Source organism: Hirsutella rhossiliensis, assembly GCF_020360975.1.
Source record: "Hirsutella rhossiliensis strain HR02 chromosome Unknown scaffold00005, whole genome shotgun sequence".
NCBI classification, from domain to species: Eukaryota; Fungi; Ascomycota; class Sordariomycetes; order Hypocreales; family Ophiocordycipitaceae; genus Hirsutella; species Hirsutella rhossiliensis.
Genome location: NW_025408671.1, coordinates 201,826 through 227,133, shown reverse-complemented (window position 1 = coordinate 227,133; position 25,308 = coordinate 201,826). Strand labels below are relative to the sequence as shown.

General features: G+C 52.6%; 6 protein-coding genes across 6 annotated transcripts; 2 read left to right on the top strand and 4 right to left on the bottom strand.

The window, feature by feature from the left end:
* Nucleotides 1-10,014: 10,014 nt before the first annotated feature.
* HRG_05215 (centromere DNA-binding protein complex CBF3 subunit) lies at nt 10,015-11,369 on the bottom strand (the record flags this gene model as incomplete). Its single annotated transcript, XM_044863686.1, has 2 exons — nt 10,015-10,026; nt 11,130-11,369. 2 exons carry the CDS (start codon nt 11,367-11,369, stop codon nt 10,015-10,017), a joined length of 252 nt encoding a protein of 83 aa, XP_044720218.1.
* An 8,034-nt stretch (nt 11,370-19,403) lies between these two features.
* HRG_05214 (short chain dehydrogenase domain-containing protein) lies at nt 19,404-19,940 on the bottom strand (the record flags this gene model as incomplete). Its single annotated transcript, XM_044863685.1, has 1 exon — nt 19,404-19,940. One exon carries the CDS (start codon nt 19,938-19,940, stop codon nt 19,404-19,406), a length of 537 nt encoding a protein of 178 aa, XP_044720217.1.
* A 923-nt stretch (nt 19,941-20,863) lies between these two features.
* HRG_05213 (uncharacterized protein) lies at nt 20,864-21,719 on the bottom strand (the record flags this gene model as incomplete). Its single annotated transcript, XM_044863684.1, has 2 exons — nt 20,864-21,557; nt 21,622-21,719. 2 exons carry the CDS (start codon nt 21,717-21,719, stop codon nt 20,864-20,866), a joined length of 792 nt encoding a protein of 263 aa, XP_044720216.1.
* A 481-nt stretch (nt 21,720-22,200) lies between these two features.
* HRG_05212 (calcineurin-like phosphoesterase domain-containing protein) lies at nt 22,201-23,064 on the bottom strand (the record flags this gene model as incomplete). Its single annotated transcript, XM_044863683.1, has 1 exon — nt 22,201-23,064. One exon carries the CDS (start codon nt 23,062-23,064, stop codon nt 22,201-22,203), a length of 864 nt encoding a protein of 287 aa, XP_044720215.1.
* A 215-nt stretch (nt 23,065-23,279) lies between these two features.
* Nucleotides 23,280-24,043, top strand: HRG_05211 (ser/Thr protein phosphatase; the record flags this gene model as incomplete). Its single annotated transcript, XM_044863682.1, has 2 exons — nt 23,280-23,384; nt 23,450-24,043. The coding sequence occupies 2 exons, from the start codon at nt 23,280-23,282 to the stop codon at nt 24,041-24,043; spliced, it is 699 nt and encodes a 232-aa protein (XP_044720214.1).
* A 462-nt stretch (nt 24,044-24,505) lies between these two features.
* Nucleotides 24,506-25,241, top strand: HRG_05210 (ser/Thr protein phosphatase; the record flags this gene model as incomplete). The annotated part of the gene is made up of 2 exons (XM_044863681.1): nt 24,506-24,806; nt 24,859-25,241. 2 exons carry the CDS (start codon nt 24,506-24,508, stop codon nt 25,239-25,241), a joined length of 684 nt encoding a protein of 227 aa, XP_044720213.1.
* Nucleotides 25,242-25,308: the final 67 nt, after the last annotated feature.

Genomic DNA, 25,308 nt, shown 5'->3' with positions numbered 1-25,308 from the left:
GGCTGCCAGGCTGCCTGGGCCATTAGCGCAAGGCGGGATTCCTCTCTGTTTTCGCCCACGAGGCGTGGGATGTTGTGCAGCCGGGAAGATGCGATGAGCTGGATGAGGTTTGAGCCCCTGGCCGCGTACAGTGTGTGTCAAAGTAGCCAGGTTTGACAGATACTTTGCGGGCCGCGGAAGTCAGTTCGAGAATCAAGTATCTCGTCAAATACAGTACCCTTTTGCCGCCACCAGGCGTTCATGCTGTACCATACCTTAGGTACCTGGATACCTATAAGTTCCGGTCCCGTAGACTCAAGAGAGCATTGCGGGTTTTGCTCCGGCGAGGTGGTCTGTGCTGAGCTCAAACCAGGTCGACGTGACTCGTTGCGCGGCCTAACATTCCGCAAGCAACATCTACTACCGTACAGTATTCCATACAAACCAGATGCCAGCTTCCTGGCGAGAAGGCCAACATGCCGCACAGGAAGGTCACATCATACATACATGCACCAAATTGGCGGTATCGGGCGCTGCGCCTTGACTAGCCACACCTCTCCACTTTTTCGGGCGCCCTAGGCTGAGAGGTATGTACGTATTATATGCTCCCTAGGAGATAGTCACAGCCACAGCGGGTCGCGGATCGTAGATTGTCAAACAGTCAATTACAAGCTACACCATACACAACGATAGCGGCTAGGCAAGGCGACTTGAACAACACCAGTCAATTGATGAGAATTATCTAAAGATTAAAAGAGAAAGATTAAACCCCGCAAATAGCAGGGACCTCCATATTCAAATGTGGTATTCACACTTGTCGTGTACTGTTGAATATTGTCTGCCCTGCCTCTCCAATGCTTGTAGTTTCCGCGGGCAGTTCCCGGAGCAGTATACTGAGGCGCATGCACCAGCGGTGCTTGGTTGACGAGAACAAACTGTCGGCTGCCCGATTTGTATATATGATCAAGGCTTCCCAGACGCAGTCTAGAAATGTAAAAATTGCTGTCCCCTTGTTCTGATTATCGGTAAGAAAGCCATACAAGAGAAAGCGGGTGACGGATTGCCACTCCTGTATAAACCGGCGACTTTGCATTGGGATTAGGTCTGCTTCCCCGGCGGTTACCAGCTGGGGATTCCGGACAACAAAGCTAGGTCGTGACGGGATCCGAGGGACCGACGGGGTAGGAAAGCGGAGGTCCGTCAGAGAGCTGGGGCTCAACTTGAGCGTTGCAGACTCCGTGACATGGCGTCACATTCAGAATACGCGACGAGGTCCAGGGCATATTCAGCTTTGTATTTGTTCCTCGGGTTAGGAGTTTTCCTGGAATCGCTTTCTCCCGTTGTAAATAACTACCTTTCCGAAGTTGCATTTGACCTTGGTTGTGCTCTTAAACACACACCCTTACAGAGAGGCAGTTCAGCTTGACCAAACTGCGCTAACATCACCGAGGCTCGTAGTGAGCACATATTATGCTAGTGTGGACAGGCTCTTCACTGCAGTGAGGTTATTCGAACTGGTTCAATTGGTTATATCTTGTGTAACTAGGGAAACGTGTCCCATACAAACTGTGTGCAAAGACCTTCCTCCCTGTGTCTCACCTCTTACTCGCACGTGACTAGCGCGGTCGATTAGTTATACGTGCGCGATCGGTGCCTAGTGCACAGGTGGATCCAACACTGGAACCTCTTTCTAAATCGATGATCGCGCACTAATCAATCCACCAAAACACACCAAACACAGCGAATTAAGATGAGATAGGAAAACACGAACAAGAACACCAACAAACTCCTACCACGATGCATCACTATGTTGGATAGTGTGCTCTGACTGTAGCTCTCCTCCCCACACTGGGTGTGTTCTGCCACACGCCATCATGGGCCGCATTTCGAGCGCCGGATGCGCTAGCTGATTCCATCGGTCCCACGTTGGAATATGGACACGAGGATCTCCTCGTTAATGTGAATGGAATAAAAGAACGACGGTAAAGCAGAAGAAGGGAACGAAAAAACGATTAAATCTCGTCGAGAATTGTTGTGTTATTGCGATGAACGAATCCTTCCACCCTCACGTTTAGCTGATTGTCGCTAATAAACTGCGTGAGGGCGCTGTTTGGTGATGCCTTCGTCATAGCATCGGCAGGGTTATCTGCGCCGTTGACCCAACGGATTTCCGCAATATCCCTTGATTCATATGCCTGCCTCAGCGCCATGATATCTATCATGAGTCGCTTCTCTGTTGTGGTGCCAAGTTTGACGAGGCACTCATAGAGGCTATATGAATCTGTGCAAATGACGAGCGGGATTTGCTTCAGATCAAGGCGTTGTGCGATCGTATTGACCGTTTGCTTGATCACAAATGCGAGATCGAAGCCCGATGTCAATCCATAGATCTCTGATGCAAGAACGCTTCGAGTAACGCGCTTGCATTTAGTTGAGCTCCAATGAAGAATGTTTCCGCGGATGGAAAATGAATCGGTTGATTGCGCGGTCTCATTGGCGATGATAATCACAAAGCCGATTTGAGAGCTTAAATCCTTATTGTTGGCGAATGATCCATCGGTGAACACAAAGATCTTCGCGCTCTCGAGATCGATGGGTATGTAACATAGGCCACGGTCGGGATTGTTGATCTGCCATTCAATCCGCTTGTTCAAAGCCTTGAAGTCGGTATTAACGGGCTCTTGGGCTTGTGCCGCAACGGAACAATCGTATGTTGCTTCGGGTTGGCAAATCGAAGCGATATATGCCCCCCGGGCGCGTTGAGCAGCATAATCCTGATGCCTACTTGATGCCTGAAGATTGATCTCCTCGAGGTTTTGGCTTGGCCCTTCTGCCTGACGATGACACAGCCATTTTGTATGGTCAGGCGGCTGCCGTTAAAGTCGCAGATGGAACCTTCTTGGAGAATCTCTTTGGCTTGGCCTTAAAGCAGAGTTCTTTCTCCTCGATCTTGAGAAATGCATCTGTGCCAACAATGAATGTGTCATCCGTTTGCAAGGCCGCGATGCCAAACAGGTCCTTGTCGGCGATGTTGTTTGCCGTGATCAGAAGGCACGGGTCAAACGAAGAGGTTTCCATATTAAGCTTGCGGCAGTGATGGTCGTGATATGTGTTGAACCAGTGGGCTCCTGCCTCTGCGATGCCATATAGCGGCTTCACGATTCGCAGGATTGTTCCTCTGGATATCTTCTTTGAGTTCTTGAGGAAGGGCTGCAAGGATGACACGGGCCAGCTTGGTCTGGGATTGTGTGTATGCCATCGTGATGTCTCTGATCATGATGAACATATCCCGTGTGCAGAGAAACGGTGCTAAGGCCAAGGCCACGCGTTGTGCGGGCCGGCTGATGGTAGGGGCTTGTGTGAGGATCCCACGTTTCCCATCATCATTGTATCCTTGCACAACGAGGCGTGATTTCTCGTATGGCGTTGCAGTATTTCTTCCCTTAACCTCTCTGACCATTCGTGATTTGAAGACACGATATCCACCATGTTTATTCGCATCGAATTCTTCGGGTACAATGACCCCAGCGGCGAGGAGGTTCGTGAGCTCGAGTGTGTCGGAAGCTTCAAATGGGAAACCGGTGCTTGTGATCTTTCCTTCAGCTCGTAGCCGCTTGGCTAGGCCGAGATGTTCCATTTCTTTTCGAACAAGAAACGCATTAGCTTCATGATGAACGATAAATTGAACGGGTGAGCAAACAATAGTGGATTCTGATGTGCCATTTTGTGCAGCATCCTTCCTAGGTCGGCCACGCCTGCGCGGCCTCTTTGGCTCAGGGTATTCGAAAGGTTTGGGTTGGTCTTCTGTGGTAGGAAGAGGAAGAGGTTGTTGAGTTGTGGGTGGAAGGGGAAGAGGGTTTTGAAGAGGATGTTGTTGATCGGATTGTGTTGAGGGAAGGAGTGATTGTTGTGTTGATGGGTCTGTGCGGCTAGGGCTAGGGTCGGGTTGCAACTGAGGAAGGAGCGATTCCGGTGACGATAGTACGGTTGGACGCATGTACTGCGAAATTTCGCTGGTCCGTTGTCCAGGTCAACTGCGATTTCCGTATCCGTCACCTCGAGCACTTTATATGGGCCTTGCCATCCGTGCTTCTCGCGAAATACGCGAACTTCGCTTCCTAGCGCCAGGGATAGGGGCAGGCGCAACGCTGTATCAGGCCCATTACGCGTATTTAACGCGGTCTGAACCTTCCTCTGGGCGTTGATCTTCCTCAGCTCTGACATCGTTCGCCACACCGCCTTAGCTCTTGCCATTGCGGAAGGTGTAGGCGGCGAATCCATCGTCATTCGAGGCAGAGCACCGAAGACGAGGAGGGTTGGAACGAGGCCATCCGGACCGGCTGTGTCGTTGACAGCCTTGAAAGCCATTTGAAGGACTTGATCAGGGCTCACGGTATCCTTCAGCTCTGCCTTTAATATATCATATGCTCTTCGGACGGGCACATGATACTTCTCAACCTTCCCAACAGCCCAATGTGCTTCCACAGGCACCTGATGACACGTTATTCCCATCAATTTCGCTTCTGCTTGGAACTCGGCAGCAGCGAAATTCGTGCCTGCGTCATGAGTGATCACATCGGGTGGTCCAAGGTATGTATCCATCCAACATTGTTTCAACGCGAGCCACGTTTCCTTGGCCGTCATGTTGATAGGAATCTCCTGCCTGATAGGCAGTGGCTTGATCAACAACATGGAGGACTGGTCTGCCACCCAATGTCATGACATCAACGATGACTTCGTAATTGAAGTCACAATCATCCTTCAAGCTGAACTTGAACCTTCGTGGCGGGTCGGATTTCATCTGACAGTAGTGGCAGAACTTCTTGATCATTTCCAGAGCTTCGATTTCCACATCATGGCCAGCCGAATTCAGCAGCTTGTGCAGCCGATACACGGATGGATGACCAAAACGCGTGTGGAGGCGCCGCAATTCAGCCTCCGTGAGATATGCCACTGATGCCTCTTGTTTCCGCAAGAAGAACCACGCGTGACCCCATCTTCGAATCACTGGAACGCTCACACCATTGCCAACGAGCTCGTTCGTGACGTTATTTAAATATACGCCGAGCCGATCCATATCAGCTAGGCATAGGAGGAATGGCGTTGGCACGTTGACTATATGAAAATCAACCTCTCCCACTGGTGTGTTCAAGGTGATCACGCCAAGTGGTGTTTCCAATCTTCCTGCACCAAATCTAACTGGTTCGGGCTTGCGATCATCACGGAATTGGACTGGGGGCATCTCTCGTTGGAGAGCACGCAGTTGTTCGATTCCTCCCGTCGATATGCATGCCGCACCTGTGTCCGGCATGATTCCTTGGAACGAGTCTTGAGAGTAACGATCTAGTATGAATTGTGTGGGTTCGTCACTGTTGAATAACTTGATGCCTACTGAGAGATCCGATGATGGAAAGCTTCGTTGGACAGAAGGTCGCAGCAGCGTAGAACGATTCATAAGGGTCAGAGGAGTCAGAATCATCGGATTCCTCGGTTCTCGAGTCATCCTGATCCTGTGATTCCTTCATAGTCAGCCAAGAACATAGCATACGAACGAGATTGACCGTGGAAGCCTCTCTCGTAGATACTTCTCTTTGGCTGCTTTTCTCTCGTTTTCAGGATGTCTCGTTGAGAAACAACCTTCCTTGCCGCAAACGTAGCATTTCTTCTTCCAATTTGGCTGACGCCTTTGTGATTGACCTCTTGTTCCGCCGGAATTTCGCTGAAATTTGCGATCCACGAAGTGCTGATCATGTCCTCTATCCAGGTCTTGGGGATATTGGCCACTGGGTTGTTCAGATCGTTCATCTTGCATGGCAGATAGCGATGATCGAAGCTGTGATGCCAATCCCTCAAATGTAGGTGCGGGAGAGTATATCGCGAGTCGGAATTCAGGCACACCACGGCACGCCCTGAGCGTTGCATCGATCAGGCCACCTTCGCCGCCAGACTTATCCCCGAGAGTGCTCCTACAGAGCCGCAATTTCGTAAGAAGGGCCTGGAGGACCTCGTCAGATGACTTACGGGCATCTCAGCCCGAAGTCGGCTGAAGGTGAGGTGCTCCAGTGGGTATGATACATCTTCTGGTTGATTTCGGTGTCAAAGTGCTCTTTCATCTTCTGATACATCTCAGCGAAGGTTAAATCAGTGCTGATTTCGTGTAGAAAGAAGGACTGAGCTTCCTTGGCCAGAATCGAAGGGAAAACACCATGGAATTTAGACGGAGGAATGTTTGCTTGACGGCACACGCTCATGAATTTCCGGATCTTGTCATCGAAGATATCGTATGGTTCGCCGGTATAGGCTAGTTTCTTGTCCCATATCTTAATGAATCTAATCGTGAGATCGGCCTCAACTTCCTCGTTCTCGAATCGAACAGGTGGAATGCTCGTGTATGCATCTCGGAAGTTGGTAGTCCGTACGGGGAGCGTCTGCTGATACCGAGGGGATTCGCGCCATTGATGCTGAGGCTCTTGCTGAGCGGGTTGATGGGTCTCAATGATCTGAGGGGATTCCGGTTCCGCCGGTCGGGTAATAGTTGGCTGCTGGATTACTACCGGTGCCGGTGACGATATAGCCGCTTTAACAGTTCCTTGGAGCAGCTTCTGTTTCACCTTATATGCCACGGTGTTTTCAGCAACCTCTTGACCAAGCAACTCGTTCTCATCCCATTCAGGAAGTTCGTTACTTGTTAGAAGGCCACATAAAGCTCGAGAGATGCTAGAGTTGGCCTTGCCCATATAGATCCCCCTAATTCTGAGAAGCGTCCGGAGTCTTGATCTAAGGCGTGGGTTGATTAGTTCGAAGTCATCATAGCTCCATCCCGTGAAGTCGTTATACAGATCCCCAAGCAGGGCAATTCCGTGGTTACGTTTATCCACCGTGTATGTTGCCACACAGCCTAAGAAGAAGCTGTTGCGGTGGACAAGGGAGGAGCTCTGGGTGATAGGTTCGTTGAGGAAATCCGCGTCGAAATGCCTGATCGGGAGTGAAGGGAGCTCCACGATCGTCAGGTTCCGTTCAACGAGTTGCCTGTCTTCGAGAGACACGTTGGCCGGGGTATCCTGGGCTGTTGCCGGGGCTAGTGCGGCAGATGAATTGTCAGACATATTGACAGGCTGTGTGCTGAGAAACAGGGCACAGGGTGTCAATGAGGTTATCAATGTGCGATAGGGCACGCCTAAGGGTCGCTGATGACAGCAAAGCTTAGGCACGGTTGGATAACTAGAGTGGGCTCTGATGCAGAGTCTTCGTAGCAATCCGCGCGTTGTAGCAACTATCCTACCGTCAGGGAGCTCGCTTTGCAGAGCGTGACGATAGGTTAGCTCTCTTCCGTCTTGCTGTTCTGTGTCACCTTTGCCGGGCGACACTGATCAGTGTGGACAGGCTCTTCACTGCAGTGAGGTTATTCGAACTGGTTCAATTGGTTATATCTTGTGTAACTAGGGAAACGTGTCCCATACAAACTGTGTGCAAAGACCTTCCTCCCTGTGTCTCACCTCTTACTCGCACGTGACTAGCGCGGTCGATTAGTTATACGTGCGCGATCGGTGCCTAGTGCACAGGTGGATCCAACAGCTAGAGCATATGTATTGTCCAAGGAATTAGGTCTAACACAGTAGTGTAAAGCTGGGCAATTATCTAGGCAATTGAGCCTCAAGGACCCGCAAACAACGGTAATACGCCAAGTGTATATGTTGCCGATCCAATTTATTATAAGGGGTTAATTAAATTAAATAAGTCAACTTTAGATTAGAAGCCTGTTAATCAAATCAACTTTAGTGTAAAAGTTGCTCGAATTGATTTATGGTAGACAGAGGACTCCCGGCTATTGAAAGCAATCTGAGTCGCTCCTCAGAGAGAAGAATCAAGAGCTTTCAGTCCTTCGAGATTAAATGGCTGCTTGCTCACCTTCACATCATTACAGACATCCCCATACACATTCAGACAGTGATCGAGACGGTCCCTGACCAGCTTGATTCGAGCGGGCATCTCCTCACCCAGTGGCAAGAAAAACTCCCCCTCATGCCCAGCGCCAACCTCCTGGCCCACGGCAACGTTAAAGATCTGCCTTGCCGCCTTTTCCTTATCTCCACGAGCAACAAATGGGCCTCTGTGCATGATCTCAATTGTTTTGTCGGCAATGGTACCGTTGTATTCTGTCGGCAACGGATTGCAACATGAGCTAGCAGCGTTGGGCATATTCGTATTAAATGACCCCAGGTGCACGGTCAGCGTTCGAACATTGAACTCGGCGACTTCCTTGGCCAAAACTTTGACCAGAGCTGTTGTTTGGAAATAGAGTGATGCATTTTGCATATGGATGAGATGAAGTGGGATCGTTGTTTCTCCAACTAAGCTATGACTGCCTCATCCTTATGTAGGAGGCAGCCAGGTCGGACTATCTAGGCGATCCGGCCGGTTTACAAGGCAGCCACATACCGATGCCTGTTCACACGGCTGCCTGTTTCACACGGCTGCCTGTTTCACACGGCTGCCTGTTCACACGGCTGCCTGTTCACATGGCTGTGCGTGCGGCAGCCGGTGTCCTTGATGCTTGGTGCCGTGCCCAACGCTCCAGTGTGCGTAGGGACACGCAAAAACGCATCATAATGCCGGCCTCAAAAGAAAACTCCACTGTCCTCAGTGACTGCCTCAACAAAGGCTACATGTCAGAACTTTCCGATCGTCCCTTTGCTTTGCTGTTGCGAACCACTCGCGGTCCCGTCGTCTGCCCGTGGAACTCATCCAGGGCCTTTGACGATATCTCTTCCTTCCTGACCCACTGATCATGCATGCTGCCCCATCCTTTCCAGTGGACCAAGTACTCCGTGACGGGCTTCCTGTTTCTTCCAATCTTCCTGACCCGTACGTCCAGAAGCTTGTCAACTTCGTAGAATTCGCCTTCCTGGTCCGTAAAGTCCTTTGTGACTTCTACTGGTCCGGGGTGAGCTTCTTCAAAGCAGCCTTCGTGAGCTGGCTTGAGGTGGTGTATTGAGATCACTGGGTGGACCTTAATTTGCTCTGGAAGGTCCAATTCACAGGCCAGGTCTCCAACCATCCTTCTGATCACAAAGGGCCTTCCCGCTGTTGTGACCACTTCTTGGGTGGCCTGCCTGGCTGGTGATATCCTGATGAAGCTTGAGATATACCTTGTCTCCAGCCTTGAGATGGATAGGTCGGTGTTTGGCATCGTACCAACGCTTGGCCTTCATCGCTGCAAGGTCCATAGCTAGGCTGGCCTGCTTACGCAAGGCTTCCTTGATGTAGGGCAATTCGTCTGCCTCTGCGCTGGCTGTGCGATCAACAGCCTCCAGGGCCCTTTCAGGGGAAACCGTACATTAGTTCATGGGCTGAGGTCTTCGTGCTGGTGTTGTAGGCTGTGTTTAGATGCCACTGCAGCGAAGGAATAAGGGTCTTCCAGTCAAGGTTGGGGTCCTCAATATAGGCCAGTCGCAACGCTGTTTCCACTGTTTGATTGCGCCGCTCGCCAAGCCGTCCGCCTGCGGATGATATGCCGTTGTCATGCTGATTCTGGTGCCAAAGGCCTTCCAGAGCCCTTGCCAGAAAGCAGAGGTGAATTTGCGGTCTCTGTCACTGACTATCGTGCGCGGCATGCCCCAATCACATAGCATGAGCTGCCTAGCTAGGGAGGCTGCCCAGTCCTTGGCGCTATACTTTGCATTGCCTGGAATCAGTAGGCATCGCTTGCTAGCTAAGCAAGTGACTGTAAGTAATTGATTAAAGGCATTAAAGCCTTCAATATGCCAGGGTGAGCCCATAGCTGAGACGGCAGGCATGTCTGTGATGAAGTCCATTGCAATTGACTGCATTGGAAGCATCGGGGGTCGATTGGGCAGATAGCTTCCAGCAAGCTGTTGTCGATCAGTCTGTCCAAGGCAGCAAGCTTTGCACTTGGCGATGTGCTTTTTCGCTTGCCAAGAGACGTTCCTGATCGAATAGGTTTCCAACTCCTTGAGCATTCTCACAACGCCAAAGTGGTGCTTGTCGTCGTGTGCCATTTGCATCAAGTGGATGTCACAGGTCCGGCTTTGGTGGGCGGTCAGCGGATTACCCCGCAGATTACCGCCGATTACCCGCTTGCCCTTGACATCACCTCTGCCGGGTTGATGTCATCTTCGGAGCGCCATAAAGCGCGAAAGCCGGGACCGACGACGAGAAAACCAGTTCGACTGGATAGCCTGCGTTTGTGCGATCAGAATGCACCCTGTCTAAGGTCCTACATCCTGTCGGTTGCGAGGTTGCGGTGATTTGAAGCATTTTCTAGCCTTGACGCACTGGAGCTACAGCGGCGCTTAGCGGATGCATACCCTGTCTACAGGCCACTACCGCTGACTGTAGCGACGCAGCCCTGACGGCCTGGGGCACTTTCGCCGCCAAGGTCCTCGTCATTCTATCAGACGGGTGTTCAAAATCACTGCGCCATCGACTTTTCGCTACCACCGACGTTGAATTGCCCCGACGCACGTTTGTGTCCCTTTTTCGCCTTGCCTGTCCTTTCGGATGGCCTTGAACAACTTATCCAAAGAGCTGGGTCCACGTTCTTCGTCCATTTGCCTCGCCACGATATCTTCAGTTAAGCCGTCCGACTGGGCCCGCCTCCGAACCTCATCGACGATGATCTTGCGCGTGGAAAGGTAATTCTTCTCTGCAGATGGCCGCCATCGAGCACCCCAGTCTCGCTCAAGAGAATCCACAGAAGGCATTTCGCCCCAGCCCTGCCGCCAGAGACGCAGCAGCTCCTGTACAGATTTGACAGAACGGGGAGCTTGAAGCTCGGAGGTTCGCGCGGCCCAGGCGGCTCGCCATGCGCTCTTCCCTGGGGCTTGCCCTGGCCCGCTTGCACCATTCCCTGCTGCTGCTCTAGAGAGCGGAGCGTATGTCGGACCGCCCGCTTGCGAAGGGCCTATCTCGGACCTGAGGACCGTCTCTCGTGGAGCGCGGCGCCTCTGTTGATGAGCTCCCGCGATCTCCGCATGTTGACCTGCAGCACCTTGGCCGGGGCTGAAGGTGACGGTGTAGGTGGCCTGCGCAAACTCATCCAACTTTGTGCATAGTTCGTAAGAAGCCCCCAAAAGGTCTAGATGTCTTCGCTCAGCTAACTGCTCGGCTGCGACCTGTTGAGTCAGTACTGTGCGCAGCTTCTCCGCAACCACCGGGATCGCTTTTTGAATGACCGTGGTATGGCTGTCTTCGTGGTCCCGTGTGCATGTGTCTTGAACTTTGCTGGCGAACGCTTCAAACTCAGGGCAAGAGAAGACCGGATCCTGAAAGATAGGATGGTCGGGGTAGGACTCGCGAAGGAAGACAGCGTCCTGCAGGAGCACCTCTCGAAGCCACTCCAGGAGTTCCAAGAAGGCGCCGGCGGCCATGTTCTGCTCCACCCCGAGATCTGAGAAAGGGCTACTGTGGGCCTCTTTCCATTTGTCGAGTTGAGGCCAGACCTGCACGAGTAGCACCACAGGCGGCCTCACGGTGGCCGGGCACGAAATAAGACCCCGACCATTCAGGGTCAAAGTCGGCCACGGCCCTCATGAATTCGAAAGGCAGGAAGTCAGATAGCAGCCGGTCATTTGGTCTCCGTTATTCCAACGACCGGCTCGGCGGATCTGTATAGTTCAGGTCAGCCCAGGCCAGGGGTTGGCGGCTTGCCTAGGGCAGATGACATGCCTGGCCTTCATCCACTCCGGCCATGTCGGCGTTTTGCGTCGCGGCCACTCTAGGCGCGTGGCTGACCTTGGAGACCTTGATGCCGGCCTTCTTGTAGAACCTGGACGTCCATTCTCGGGCAGTCTGGCCCGACAACGGAGCTGTATATTCGGTGAGTGAAAGGGTCGATGCACCTCTGAGTTATGGGATTCCGGTGAATGCCATCACGCTTACCTTGAGGCTCCTTCGCCGATCGGCGGAGCACCTTCGTTTCATACCAGTCTTCGCTTCTTTGGAAGACGGAAACCTTTCCGCCTTTTCTACCTGCCAGCGCCAGAAAAGCCAGAACGCGAGGGCGCCGATGAGACAAGATCGCGGATCTCGATGCCGCAAAGCAGATCCATACTCCATGCGGCCGTGCTGGTTGGTCTTCCCACAGTTCATCACGACAACCAGCGCCTTCGTGGTATACCCTGGGCCTTGAAGCCCTCGTTGGGTAAGTCCAGGGAAAGCAGTCTGCCAACTCCATCGGCAGGCGGTTGCCGGACCGCAGCAGCATGTGGTTCCCGAGCAGAAAGTCCACCTGCGTCCTCAGGGCGCAGGCGATCTCTCTCTCTCGGACCATGCCACGTTGGTGTGGTCGGGTATCTGCGCCGGCGCATACACATCTCTCAGAGTTCCAACTCCCTGTCCATGTATTCCTTCCTCTTCCGGCTCCAAGTCGTTGCAAGAATGCTGCGTTTGAGCGCCTTCAGTGCCACTCCTGTGGCCGGGCCGCAGGATTGACTCCCGGCTCTTCTGCTCGTCGTAAAGCTTCTGTATGGCCGAGACGTAGCCCCGTACAGTATTATACTGTAGTTTGAGCGTGGACTCATACAACTCCAAGTCGGAGTCTGACTCGTATTCGCTACCTCCGCCGCCTACAACGATGGTATCTGCTGGGGGAAGCTGGGTGTTAGTATGATGGGCTGGCTCAGTCCGACGACCACATCCCGTGATCAACATCTGTTACCTGATGGTGCTCTGCGTCTTTTCACGGCCCTCTTGGCTTCCTGAGCCTCGAGGTGTCGTTTTCTTTCATCGGCGACCCTCTTTCCTTTCTTTGGAGGACGTGATGCCACTACCTCCTTCATGAAGAGCAAGAGCTTTCCTTCATCGACCAGGTCTCCCGGTAGCTGTTGGCCCTGTGGTACCGAGGCCGGCCAAACGTCCGGGATCGCAGGCCAGTTGGCTTGACACCACTCCTGTGAGGCAGTCAATGCATGGATCTACATGAAGATTGCAGGGCGCGCATGCGGGCTTGCCTTCCATTCTTCCTGCTTGGGACGATAATTTCGCTTCGTATTCTTCGGCTGGGTGTTCTCCAGATCTAACAGGTAGTGCTCAATGGCCGCCCTGACCCGGGGATCCTCTATCGCGTTCGACATGGTGCAGGCGGTCGCCGTCGCGACGGTGGCAATGGAGGAGGTGGAGGAGGGAGGTGGGAGGAGGGAGGTGGAGCGCAACGCGCGTGAGCGAGACCGAAATCGAAGGTCTCGCGCAGGGCCCCGCGGGCGTGGACCTTCGATTTTGCCGTCCGATGGCGGTAATCCGACTAAGAAAACGCCAGCCCCGCAGGGCCGGGCCTTCGAAAACGACATGGTTTTGCGTGGGGCGGGGCGGTAATCCGATTACCGGATGACCGGTCAGCCGGCCCCGGGACCTGTGCAATTCGTGCGTGAGGCTTGCGGGCACGCAGAGACGAACATATCCATCTTTTCCTTCGTGATATAACAGACCCTGGTCCACGAAAAAGGGAATTCCTCTGCGCTTGATTTTCGCGATTTCCGGGGCCCTAGAAGCTTTGACCGTGTTCTCACTGTCCTGGATCATTTGAAGGATCTTGCGATAATGGGTATCAGCCTGATAGCCTTCTGTGAATTTGATGCGGTATGCTGGATCCATGATGGCCTCAGACGCAAGGAGCACATCGTCAAGCGCTGTGTAGTCAGGTCGTTGTCGCTCGATCAATTGGTCGGTCTCAGGGGCTGACAGCCTGCTTAAGGCATCAGGGATGAAATTGATTTTCCCTGGAAGATGATCAACCTGCAATTCGTACTGAGAGAGATAGATGGAGGCTACTACTAGCCGTCTATTTGCTCTGTCCGTGCTTGAAGTGTCGAGGGAGGTCTTATTGACGATCTGCTGTGTGGCTGAATGGTCCGTAAGCACGATTAAGGGCTTCGTTGACGATTGGACCACTGTGCGCATCTTTTTTGATAGCCCAGACTAGGCAGGCCACTTCTAATTCCGACGGACCATATGATCTCTCTGCGTTGGTGAGGGTGCGGCTGAGAAAAGCTATAGGTTGCATCGCTGTTGAGGAAATAGCTTGGCCAGGCTTCCATTCGTAACCTTCTTTAAGGTGGAAGTAGGTACAGGCAAATCCTCGTTGCAAGGACCCGTCAACTTGACAGAACAGTTGCCTGCTTGGGTCCATATGGTGGATCATCCTGCCGGAGGCTACTTCCTTTTGGATAGCTTCAAATGCCAACCGCTCCTTTTCACTAGGCTCGAATTTGGTGTTCCTCGCAAAGGCACGGCGTTTGTTGATGTTACCTTGCTGAATTTTGCCAATTTCTCGTCCTTGGGCTAGTAATTGAGTTTTCCGGTGCTGCAATGGCTCAATGAGGGCTCCATAATACGGTAAGAGATGCCGTAGGTAGCCTGTTGCTCCAATGTAGCTTTCCAACGCAGATAGCTGGTCTGGAAATTCCAGCTTTGCAAAGGCTGCCAGCCTGTGTTCCGTTGTGCTCATTCCAAAGGCATCAACGCGGAAGCCAAGGAGTTGCACAGAGGATACCCAATCCAGCTTTTCTTTGGCGACATCGTGAGGTTAAAACGCTCGAATAGCTGGAAGATCTTGCTAAGGTGCTGTAAGTGCTCCTTTTCCGTTTTCGAATAGATCACAACGTCGTCCATAAACGCTCTGCAAAACCCTTATATGGTCGAAGCACTCGATCCATATAGCGCTGGGCGTAGGCCGGGCTATTGCAGAAGCCAATTGGTGCAACAGTCAGTCTTTCCAGTCCTCTATGGCTCGTGAGGGTAAAACGATCACGATGTTCGAGTTTGACTCGGAATTGGTGGTAAAGGACGATGCGTCGATTGCTGTGATGTACTGTGCGCCTCGAAGCTCTTGGATGATGTCTTCTTGCAATGGCAAGGGATAGCTGTCTGGCATGGTGACCTTATTAAGAGCTCGCAAATCGATGACGACCCTGCCCTTGGTTTCTCCTCGGGCTGTTCGCCACACAACGAAGACGGGGGCTGCAAAAGGGGTTGGTCCGTGCACGTATTCCATACGTCCTTGTGCGTGGAGCTTGTCATGGGTTTCATCAATGACCTGTTTGTCTCGTAATCCCTGAGGATAGGGGCGTTGAGCCACCTTGTGCGTGTGCCAATCCTTGATAAGGGGAACTGTGAGCTCGTGGCCTGCTTCGACTTCAGCTGTGCCCGAGTCTTTCCATAGTTTGGCGTGTTTTTCAACAAGGGCTTTGATCTTGGTCACGAAGCTGCCTTTCTGCGCATAGATGTGAATTCCGTCGTCAGTGCACACCTCTGGGAGCTCTGGCGTGCGTTGAACGTGCGTTTGATACGGAATTCGGGTCTCAGGGCAAGGTCAGGAGTATCGGCTGTTGCTGCTGCACTCAGCTGGGTGCTTGTGACGTGGAGCTCCTTTCTTGTTGTTGACCAAGGCTGGCTGTCGTTGCTGGCTGCTGTTGTGTATGCGTACAAAGCTTCTGATAAGCTTGAAACTGATTCTGCGGTTGCTGCTAGAACAGGGCTTCCTCCGGGTGAAAGTCCGTCAGCTATTGCGATAACATCGTCTGAGAGGTGGAAGGTGCTATTGATAGCAAGATCATACGATGTATGGCTCTGGGGAGCGCTTTCAATCGTCATTGCAGAAGTTGTTGGGGCCAAGGCCGCTGTGGCTATTGTCAAAGCTGTCAGAGCTGATTTCCATGAGGCTGCAGCGAAGTAGCCCGATTCCTCGCATTCTTTGATCTGCCCTAGGCGCTGTTTGCGGTTCACGATGATATCTTGGTTCGTAGTGTTCGTGAACATGACCGCTGGGACAGTGTTTCGGTCAACGAGAGCATGAGCGGCCAAGGGATGATTGGAATGAAAAGCGAAGGAACGGCCTTTAGGGACTTCCTTCCAGCTAGCTGGGACTAGCATTGTCTTGCCTGCCGGGACCATGGTTTTTCTGACGGCCTGAACGCGTCGGACTACCCCTTTATGAGGCTTATAGATGTTAAAAGGGATACCGAAGTCGTCAAGGAGGCCTATTTGAACGACTTCCTTGTCGTAGTGGATGTTTCCAACATACGGCTTGAGGAAGGCATTGCCTAGCAAGGCTCCTGGTTCCACGGTAGTCACCCAAGCGGAACTGGTGAATTTAGCTATGCCGGCGCTGCTACCGTCAGCCCTCTTTCCTTCTGCATAGAAGGAGAACGTGCCCAGTCTGTGCAGCGGACACTGCCGCTGATGCCTGCAATTGGCGTTGGAGGCTTCTTCTCAATGGTGTGCTCGAAGCTCTTGAGAAGCTTTCTGTCAATCAGGGGTTGCCACCCGGAATCCGCACAGACCTCGGTCTCTGGTCCTGTGGGAGCTGCCTTGATCTTGATGCGAAGATATGAGTAGCCGAAAGGGCATCGTGCGATGGCGGCTCGAGCGGTTGTGGCTCGAGGATTTCCTGCGATAGCGCTCGCGATTGTTCCCAAAGATACTGGGCTTTCTGGGGAGGAATTGGATTGTGCTGCTCTACGGCTTTATATGCCTCTCCATTTGAGTGGGCCTTGGGCTGTGACACGCAGCCAGGAAGGTGCCTGAAGAGTGCATTGCGTGAGGGAAATTGGGCGTAGCATTTCCCACATAACGAAGGTCTTGCTGGGGTCGCCTCCTGCTGGAGCTGTTGAGCAGACACACAGCAGCGTGCTTGTGTGTGCTCAAATAACACACTGCGGGAGGAACTTGCGGTTACACTTTCGGCATTGGTGGTTTCCTTGTTGGCCAAGATTCTCAGGAGTTGAGGTCATACAGACGTAGTATTCCTCGATAGAAGCGTCTGATCCTACATCACTGGCTTCATCGTCGTCGGAAATGGCGGTTTTCTTGTTGTCTGAAGCATCTTGCTTGTTTTCGTCCTCGCTGGCAAGGTAATTTTTCTCAAAGCGGACCTTTTTCTCATAGCCGCCGCTTCGCTCATTGCGCTGAGGATCTTTGGGGCGGTTCTCTCGCCTTTCCTTGGCCCGTGAGTCGCTGCTGGGGTTGCTGCGGTCTCTGCGGTCAAGGCCTCGATCGCGTTGGTAGTGATCTCGCTGATAGCTGCGGTCGCGGTCGCGGCTATCGTTCCTAAAGCTGCGATCACGATCACTACTACGATCACGACTTTGGTAGTTGCGGTCACGGTCACGGCCTTGGGGGCGTTCATCGTATCTGCCGCGAAATTCCAATGCCGCGGAGATCAGGGTCGGCGTTCCTCGATTTCTCGTACCCACTTGTCAATTGGCGTGCGTTTAGTGGGCACAGAGAGGTGAGTAGCGATTTGGACCGCAATCAAGGGTGGATGCTTTGGATGATTTGGTAGTCCTTTTCGATGTTGATTTGCCTTGCTAGGGAGACTTTCCGTTGAATCCATTGAGGCAAGGAGACTTCACCAGCATTCCACATTGACACGGTATACGGAATGCCGTGTAATTCCTTGGAGACCTCTGCTGCTGGGCGTTGGAATCGCTTGATGAGCATTTTACAGAAACGCTCTACTGATGACTTCATAAGGCGATCCTTCTGCTCGATGGAAAGTTCATTCATGAACCACTGTAGAGCTCCGCCGGCAAGGAAAGACATATAGTGCTGCGACAAGGCGTAGGAGTCGAGATCCTTGTACATTCGCAGGCGCTCGCAGAAGAGGTATACATCCGTGTACACATTGCTGCCGCTTGAGAGGGACACAAGGCCTTGTTTATGAGGATCCTTGTGATTGGGGTTGAAAACACCCATGTTGTCACGTTTGAGCCTCTTGGCAACAGCTTCCACATCACTAGAGGTTTGAAAGGTCTGTGTGGTAGAGAGGCGCTCCGGCGGCTGTGAGCGTATCCAATGCCAATGCTGCTTCCAGAGCTGCTGCTGCTGGAAGAAGAAGATTCCGAGTCGCTTGAATCATCTAGTCGTAGGTATCTGCGATGCTTGTGGTGACTGCGGCGGTCGCGGCGGCTGTGGTGGCTATGCCGGCTTCCTTTCTGCTTCCTCACGCCTGAAGGTGATTGTGACTGAGTTGGCGCCTTTGGGGGTTCCGTTGACTGCAACATAGCTTGAGAATTTATACCTCGCTGTTCCGTGGGAAGTTGTTGGTCGGCATCCGGAAGATATACCAATTGATGTCATTGACCTCGAATCAACTTCCTTGGGCGTGATCTTCGAGATCAATTTCATCATGTTGTCCTCTGTGGGTTCCGGCACAATATAGGCTTTTTCCACCACTGCTCTCCATGCAGGCACATGTTCGAGGTCCGAGATGCCGGCTTGTGGTACAGCCAATACTTCGCGTAGGCTGATTTGATGAGCACAGACGTGGAAAGGAGATCTTCCAAGGCTTCACATGCTTCCTTGTCACGGACTGTGAAGGTATCGAGAGCTTCCTTAGATTTGTCTCGCATCAGCTTGAGGAATCGGATGGACCATTTCCACGCGTTGAGAGCTTCTGGGAGCTGCTGTAATTGGTCTGCCAATTGCGAATGATTGTCCTTGGGGTTGAGAGAGACTCTGTTGCGCTTCGGGCGGCGTTGCTGGACTGCGTCCGGTAGCCGGGGTCCATCATCTTCTTCAGCCGGGCGTGGCGAGCTTCTATCGTCAGCTTGCTTGACCGAGCTTCCTTCGTTGGTCGGTTTGGCCATTGTGTGGTCGGTTTGCTTGCCAGCTGACACTTGCGATAGTGATATACGATTACACGGGCTTTCGCAAAACTTCCTATCACCAAAGTCGTCACGAGCGAAAGACACCTTAATGCAACGGTATTGACCCTATAGCGTTATCACGAGGGTGAAGAAATGTTGGCTGCTAGCTGTCAAGGGTGTCGGTCGCACCACAAGGTTAGCTGGTTAGCAAGCCAAGGATTGATGAGCTTTGGGATAAGCTCGTGGGGTGGTGAGCTTGGGTAAGCTCGTGGGGGCGACTTATGTAAGTCACGATGGTTGTTTTGGTGGTTTTTTGGTGCGAGCCCGAGTCAACGGCTCACGTGTGGTGCCCAAGCAGACTTGAGCTATGGTGTGAGGCTTACACAATGGCTCACTGGTGCTAATCAAAGCAAAGGGTAGGAATTGCTACCAATCTGATGCATTTTGCATATGGATGAGATGAAGTGGGATCGTTGTTTCTCCAACTAAGCTATGACTGCCTCATCCTTATGTAGGAGGCAGCCAGGTCGGACTATCTAGGCGATCCGGCCGGTTTACAAGGCAGCCACATACCGATGCCTGTTCACACGGCTGCCTGTTTCACACGGCTGCCTGTTTCACACGGCTGCCTGTTCACACGGCTGCCTGTTCACATGGCTGTGCGTGCGGCAGCCGGTGTCCTTGATGCTTGGTGCCGTGCCCAACGCTCCAGTGTGCGTAGGGACACGCAAAAACGCATCATAGAGTTAGTGCTCAGCACCACATTACTCCCTGAAGAATGTGAGGCATAGAGGACGAGCGATCAATACGATGATGCTTTTACTTACCGTCTGTTGCAGCTTTTCCAGACGCATACGTCCCCATGCTCTCCCTTCCCTCAAGTGCCGCTCCACTACTGATGTTGACTATGACGCCAAACCGGCGGCGTCGCATGTGCGGTATCGCCGCCCTGATCAGTCGAAAGGGACCAAAGTACAGTACTTCCATTTGGCGGCGTACTTCTTCCTCTGTGAAAGCCTCAACGACGTTGTGAACAGAGCTGCCTGCGTTGCTAACCAGGATATCACATTTGAGACCTTCGCGTTCCAGACGTTCGATAATCTCCCCGCTGTTTGTGTCTGTTGCGTCGAGCTGGATCCACCGGCCCTTGCTCCCGTTATCACGCTCTATCTCGGCGACGAGCTCCGGGGTTTTGGATGGATCACGGGACGTGGCAATAACAAAGTGACCCTCGGCCTGAGCACGGCGCGCAATGGCTAGTCCCAGTCCCGAGGAGCATCCAGTGATTAGCCAGGTGAGCGGGCGAGTTGGCGTGGTGAATGACCCTGGGGACATGTTATTGGGTATATCTGCCATTGCGATGCGGACTTTAAGAACGTTTTTCAGGGACTGTATGTTGCAAGCCGCGGAGCTGAGCTTGCTTGCTTCAGACGGCAGCTTGGTTATTCTTTCATAGTGGTCTGGGACATCATGAGAAGAATTCGGCGTTTTTTCCTCCGCTGGGATAAGATGATCACTTGTTGTCGAGGTGTCGGATATTAGGGTCTAAGTCCGGTCCATCGTTCTTACGTCCGAGACAAGGTCTAGTGGAGGCACCGAAATTGTTAGACATAACCCTTTGCCCACGTGAGTCAGCCTCGCTAGGAAACTACAGCAGGTCTACGCTTCCCTGCAGGAGGGTGAATGCCGGGATTCACCGTGATCACCGTCATAACTTCGCGCTTCGTGAGGCTTACGATAGGTGGGTCATGATACTCAGGATACCCTCAAACTTAAACGTACTGACTATTACAACCATTACAAGCTGTGATTGGCAACGTTTGATAATCGAAGCGTTGCTTACGGTAGCACCGGCGCATCTCTCTATCTTATGCAGAGGAGGCGAATACGGCGCCACTATCACAGCCAACGCAATGGAGCATAAAGCCCAAGAGTATTGCTAATTGTACATGTATGTATTGCTATCTGTATACTCGCCCCATTAAAAAAGAACTAAACTAACTTTTCCTTTATTTTTATATCTTTCTTAGCTAGTTTACTAGTTAGCTACTCTTAAAAGCCCTTAAGCTTTTAAACGCCTCGTTATAGCATCCTAGCTATATATATAAGTAGCAATTCTTTTAAGTAAGATTTAGTAAATAATTAAAGGGCAGCATTTGTAGGGGAGATATTAGTTACGGCGTTTTATCCCTAGGGGAAACTAATAGAACCTTTCGTTACTACGTTCCTCAAGGCATTAGTCTATAGCACGCGTTGGGCCGTGACAATAAGCCCAGCATCTACTTTGTACTATCGGCGTACTTAGCCAGAGCCCGCCAAATCCTTCCCCACCGACCGTTATGCCAGGTCTGGAATCCAGCAAGCTCGGCAGGTGGCAGTGTCTCGTGGACGTAGCCCAGCCAACCGCCCACAATGAGATCGGCGTATGTGGGTTGTTCTCCAGATAAGAAAGGTCCACTGCTTTCAGCGCGACGCTGCATGTCAATTGTATAAGAATAGTAAATCTCCAATTCGCCAAGTGCCGCCTGAAACTCGGCCAACATGTCTCCTCTTTCGTCACCCTTTACCGTCCAGTCGCCATCCCAACCCATCAATCGACCCCTGCTCGCAAAGGTTTGGCGACAGATGTCGGCATTATCAGGGTTGAGCGGCATGCCGTCGACACAAAGCTTGACAAAACGCGTAAAGAGTTGGTCGATCCGATCGTTCCAGGCCTTGGTCACGCCGGCCATGCCTTGGGCAATCAGCCGAGGCCCGTCGGGATACTTGTCGTCCAGGTACAGTGCGATATCAAAGGAGTCGCCGACATACTGGTTCGTCATCTTGTCGTGGAGAAGAGGCAGGGTGTGGAAATCGCTGCCATCGGGGAATTTGCGACTTGGAGGGACACCAAGTGCCGTGCGGGTCGATGCCACATCCGGCAACTCAACCCAAGCCGTGCTGTAGGAGGCAGATTTGAAGTTGAGGGCAAGTCTGCCGACGGCCCGAGTGTCAGCAGGAAAATCCAGTAGCTGAGACTCGACCAATTGTCTCCCACCTTGCCTTCCACGGGTTTGGGGCATATGTCCTTTTTGGTGGGGCAGAAGCGATGTCGTAGAATACAATCGACTTCTCTCCCGACCGTTCCGGGGCCATGGTGCGTGAGCGACAAAGCGTTCTTAATGATCACCCGGCTGTTTCACTCTGTGTGTTCTGCGGGTACGGACGAGGAACTCGAGACATGCGACTCGGGCCGTAATAAGAGGGGAAATCGGCGGCTTTAAATAACGGGACAGGACTGGGGTAGTACGAGATGGGAATTTCTTGGGTCCTGGGAGCGGAGACAGGTTGCACCGACCCTCCATGCGCCAGCCCAAGAAGAATTGATGAAGCCGTAGAGTAGTCTTTCCGCGATGCGACGGATGTTTGCCCAGCCGGACCGCCTCGTGTGAACACGCTGAGACATGCATCATCCATTCTCTCGCACGCCAATGACGCTACTCTCGCACAGTCAGATGGTCATGGAGAAGTGGTGAGATGTGGCGCTTCCTGCGATCATTCCCTTTACATGTGAAGTGCCGTCTGCGTACGAGTGGTACGTGGAAATACGGACGGTCACGCCAAACAGCCAGAACAATCATTGCTCCAGGGCAACAGACATGCCGGGATAGAAGTCATGGGCCCCTTTCTTCGTCTTGCTGCTCACAGCTCCTCGCATCGCGTTGCCCGGAAGCACATATCCCCGCTGGTTAGCCACCAATCTGATGCCGTTGGGCAAGGTGAGATCCGTGGAATAGTGTGTGTGGCCAAAGGCCCAGATCTTGACGTCGTCCCATCCCCCTTCCGTCAAGATATCTGTTGCAAATGCCGACGACCATGGGTTGTCGGAATGGCCGGGCTGAGAAGTGCCCTCCAGACAGGGGGCGTGGTGCGTCGCCACCACGAGCAGTCTTTTGGCGTCGCTGTTTCGCGCAATCTGGTGACGAAGCCAGGCCACCTCATCGGCGTGGACTTTGTTGTGCTTCCGCGCAGTCCAGCCGATTATTTTCTTGAAATCGTTGACTTTGGATTCGACCAGGCCACAAGCCTCATCGGGGATGGCAGACCAGAGCGTGCAGCCCAGGATGGTGAGGTTGGAATTGGGATCATCCCAACGGGCCTTGTCCAAGAGGACGAGCGTATTGGCCAGGGAAGGCTCTTCCGAGAGGCGGTGCGCCGCAACGAGCCCGGATTCGTAGTCCATGCCGTAGAACTCATGGTTTCCCAACACGAGAAAGACCTTTTGGTAGCGAGAGGCAAGCGCTTGGAGAAAGCAAAGGTATCTATTGTAGTCGACAAGCCTACCGATGTCGCCCGCCAATAGCAGAAATGGCGCGGTCGCGGGGAAGGCAAATGTCGAGTATTGCTGACCAACCTCGAGATGCAAGTCAGACAAGATCTGCAGGCGGTGGCGGCCAGGTCGGCGGAGGCGCCTCGGAAGTGCCTTGAAGAAGGCACGCATCTGGTCACCTGTGGAGTTGTTTGTTGCGTGCAATGGACTGGATACCAAGCACACTTAATAATAGCGAACTGATAAGTTATTGTGCGATTGTTGACGGCGCTTATAAAGTTCCGCTTCCGTTGTCTCAAAGAAGACGGGGGTCGAGCGGGGGCGCCTCGCCAACATCAGAGTGCTCGGTCGCCATCTTACTCCTCATCGGTCAACAAACTCCCGCAATGGACTTGACGCCCATCAGGGTGATTGCTCACATCCTGAGGCACCATGGTGTCTCAATGTGTGTCACTGGAGAGCTCGCCTTGAACTATTACAACGTGCCGCGCGTCTGTCACGTCAGCTTCCCTGTTGAATCCTTCGGCTTCAGTATCCCAACACTGACCACGCGCAGGATCTCGAGATTTGTGTGCCCAAGTCAAGCTCTCTGGCAGCAGCTGGTCTTCTGTGCTCAACAGGCTTGTTTGAGCCATGTCAACTAGACCAAGACTTCAACAATTATACAGAGTATAAACGGGGTTTGCCACGCGTGCGGACCACCGGCTGGGCCAACCCTCCCCAAGCTGTCGTCATTTTTGCAGCCTCGCTCTACGGACTGGACCCTATTGACAAGGCCATTATACAGCCCGTTTCCGGCCGGACCAACCACATAAGCAAAGAGATATCCCATCTTCAGCGACAAGGCATTACCGGCCTGCCCCTGCCTCGTCTAGCCGTATTTCTCAAGGGCCTGGCCCAGAGATACTTGGACTTAGGGGATGATATGGCCATGATTGCCGTTGAGCAGCTTGTTGATGGAATGAACCTGGACGACGCTTGGGCACGGAGAAACCTGGCGGGCTTAAGCCCTGCACTAGTCGCCCTGGTCATGAAGCAAATCAGCAGCAAAGCCTCGAGAATAGATTACGTCTCGGAAAACAAAGTCACCTGCTTCATCGGGGATCAGAAGGAAGCGGATGATGTACGACTGATTCCTGGGTTCGAATGAGCGTTGGTCGTGTAAGGGAACGTGATTGGGCCAAACTCGGCCCGTCGAGAATGGGACATATCACGGTTCGGACCAGACTTCCTTCCCCGGACCTACCTGCAGGTCAATTCTAGGCGCGGATGCAGATGATGTACTTATTTCCTCCATCATCAAAGGCGTTGGTCCTTACCATGCATAAGGAGACATCAGCTGATATTTCTCAAATAGGCGGCAAGGCTTTTTATTGGTAAATCCCGTTCACGGAGGCAGTGACCCTGCGCTTTCACCTCACCTTCAGTGCCAATGTTGTTCCGCCCCATCTCGTCTTCGTCTGGTGCACATCAAAAGGCACTCGCGAAGATGACCTATATAATGTTCGTTGCTCTCGTGCAGCTAGAGTCAGCCAAGACCTGCTCAAGGTTCCCTTTGACCCACGCTCTGGGATCGGCCCATCTCATCAAGTCCTAAGCTTTGTCACCTGTAATGATTCAAGCACGCTTGAACGATGCAGCCATCGCCTTGCATCGCGCTTTGGACACGGCGCATATAATTTTTGGCATCTTCGGCGGCTATGCCATTGGTGCTCTGGGAGGCGTCCGCGAGAGCAAGGATGTCGACTGTCTGGCCTCCGTATCCAAGGACGAAATCGTCGAGATACTCGACGGCAAAGCCGGCTTTCAAGCAATCCCTCAGAGTCGTCAGGACTATGTGGCCTTCTTTTGGTCCGATAAGACTGATAGAAACAATGCTGTGTTGGTGGAAATCTTCTGCGAAAAATTCCCTGGTAAGTGCTATGCGAGATTTTTCGCGTGTGGCTGCTGACGTCCGCTACCTAGGATCCAGGTATATGATGGGCAACGTGCCGCGCAGGGCTCTTGTCATTGAAGGCCTCTCCCTCGGCCGAGACCTTTCCTACTTCCTCGACCCCTTTTATCTATTTAAAGGCAAGCTCCGCGCTGCTGCCACGCGGGCTAAATTCCATGATCCGGCAGATTTAAGAATGCTTGCGGGGAAATACGAGAACGTCATTAAGCCACGAGCCCACGAGCTCGATCATGGTTACGCGGGACTCGCCCTGAAACGCTATGTTGAGCTTGAAAGGCTTTTCGACCGCCTTGGGGTTGATGTACAGAGGGCGAAGGACGTGGTGAAAAATTGCGATCTTGACAAGCTTCCTGCTCCGACTTTAGGTGATGTGCAGCGTGGTATCCTCGGGTAGCGCTTGATAGAAGCTGATTCGCGGCGCTCAAGACGTGGAGCTACCATGGCGAAAGTTGCTCGGGATG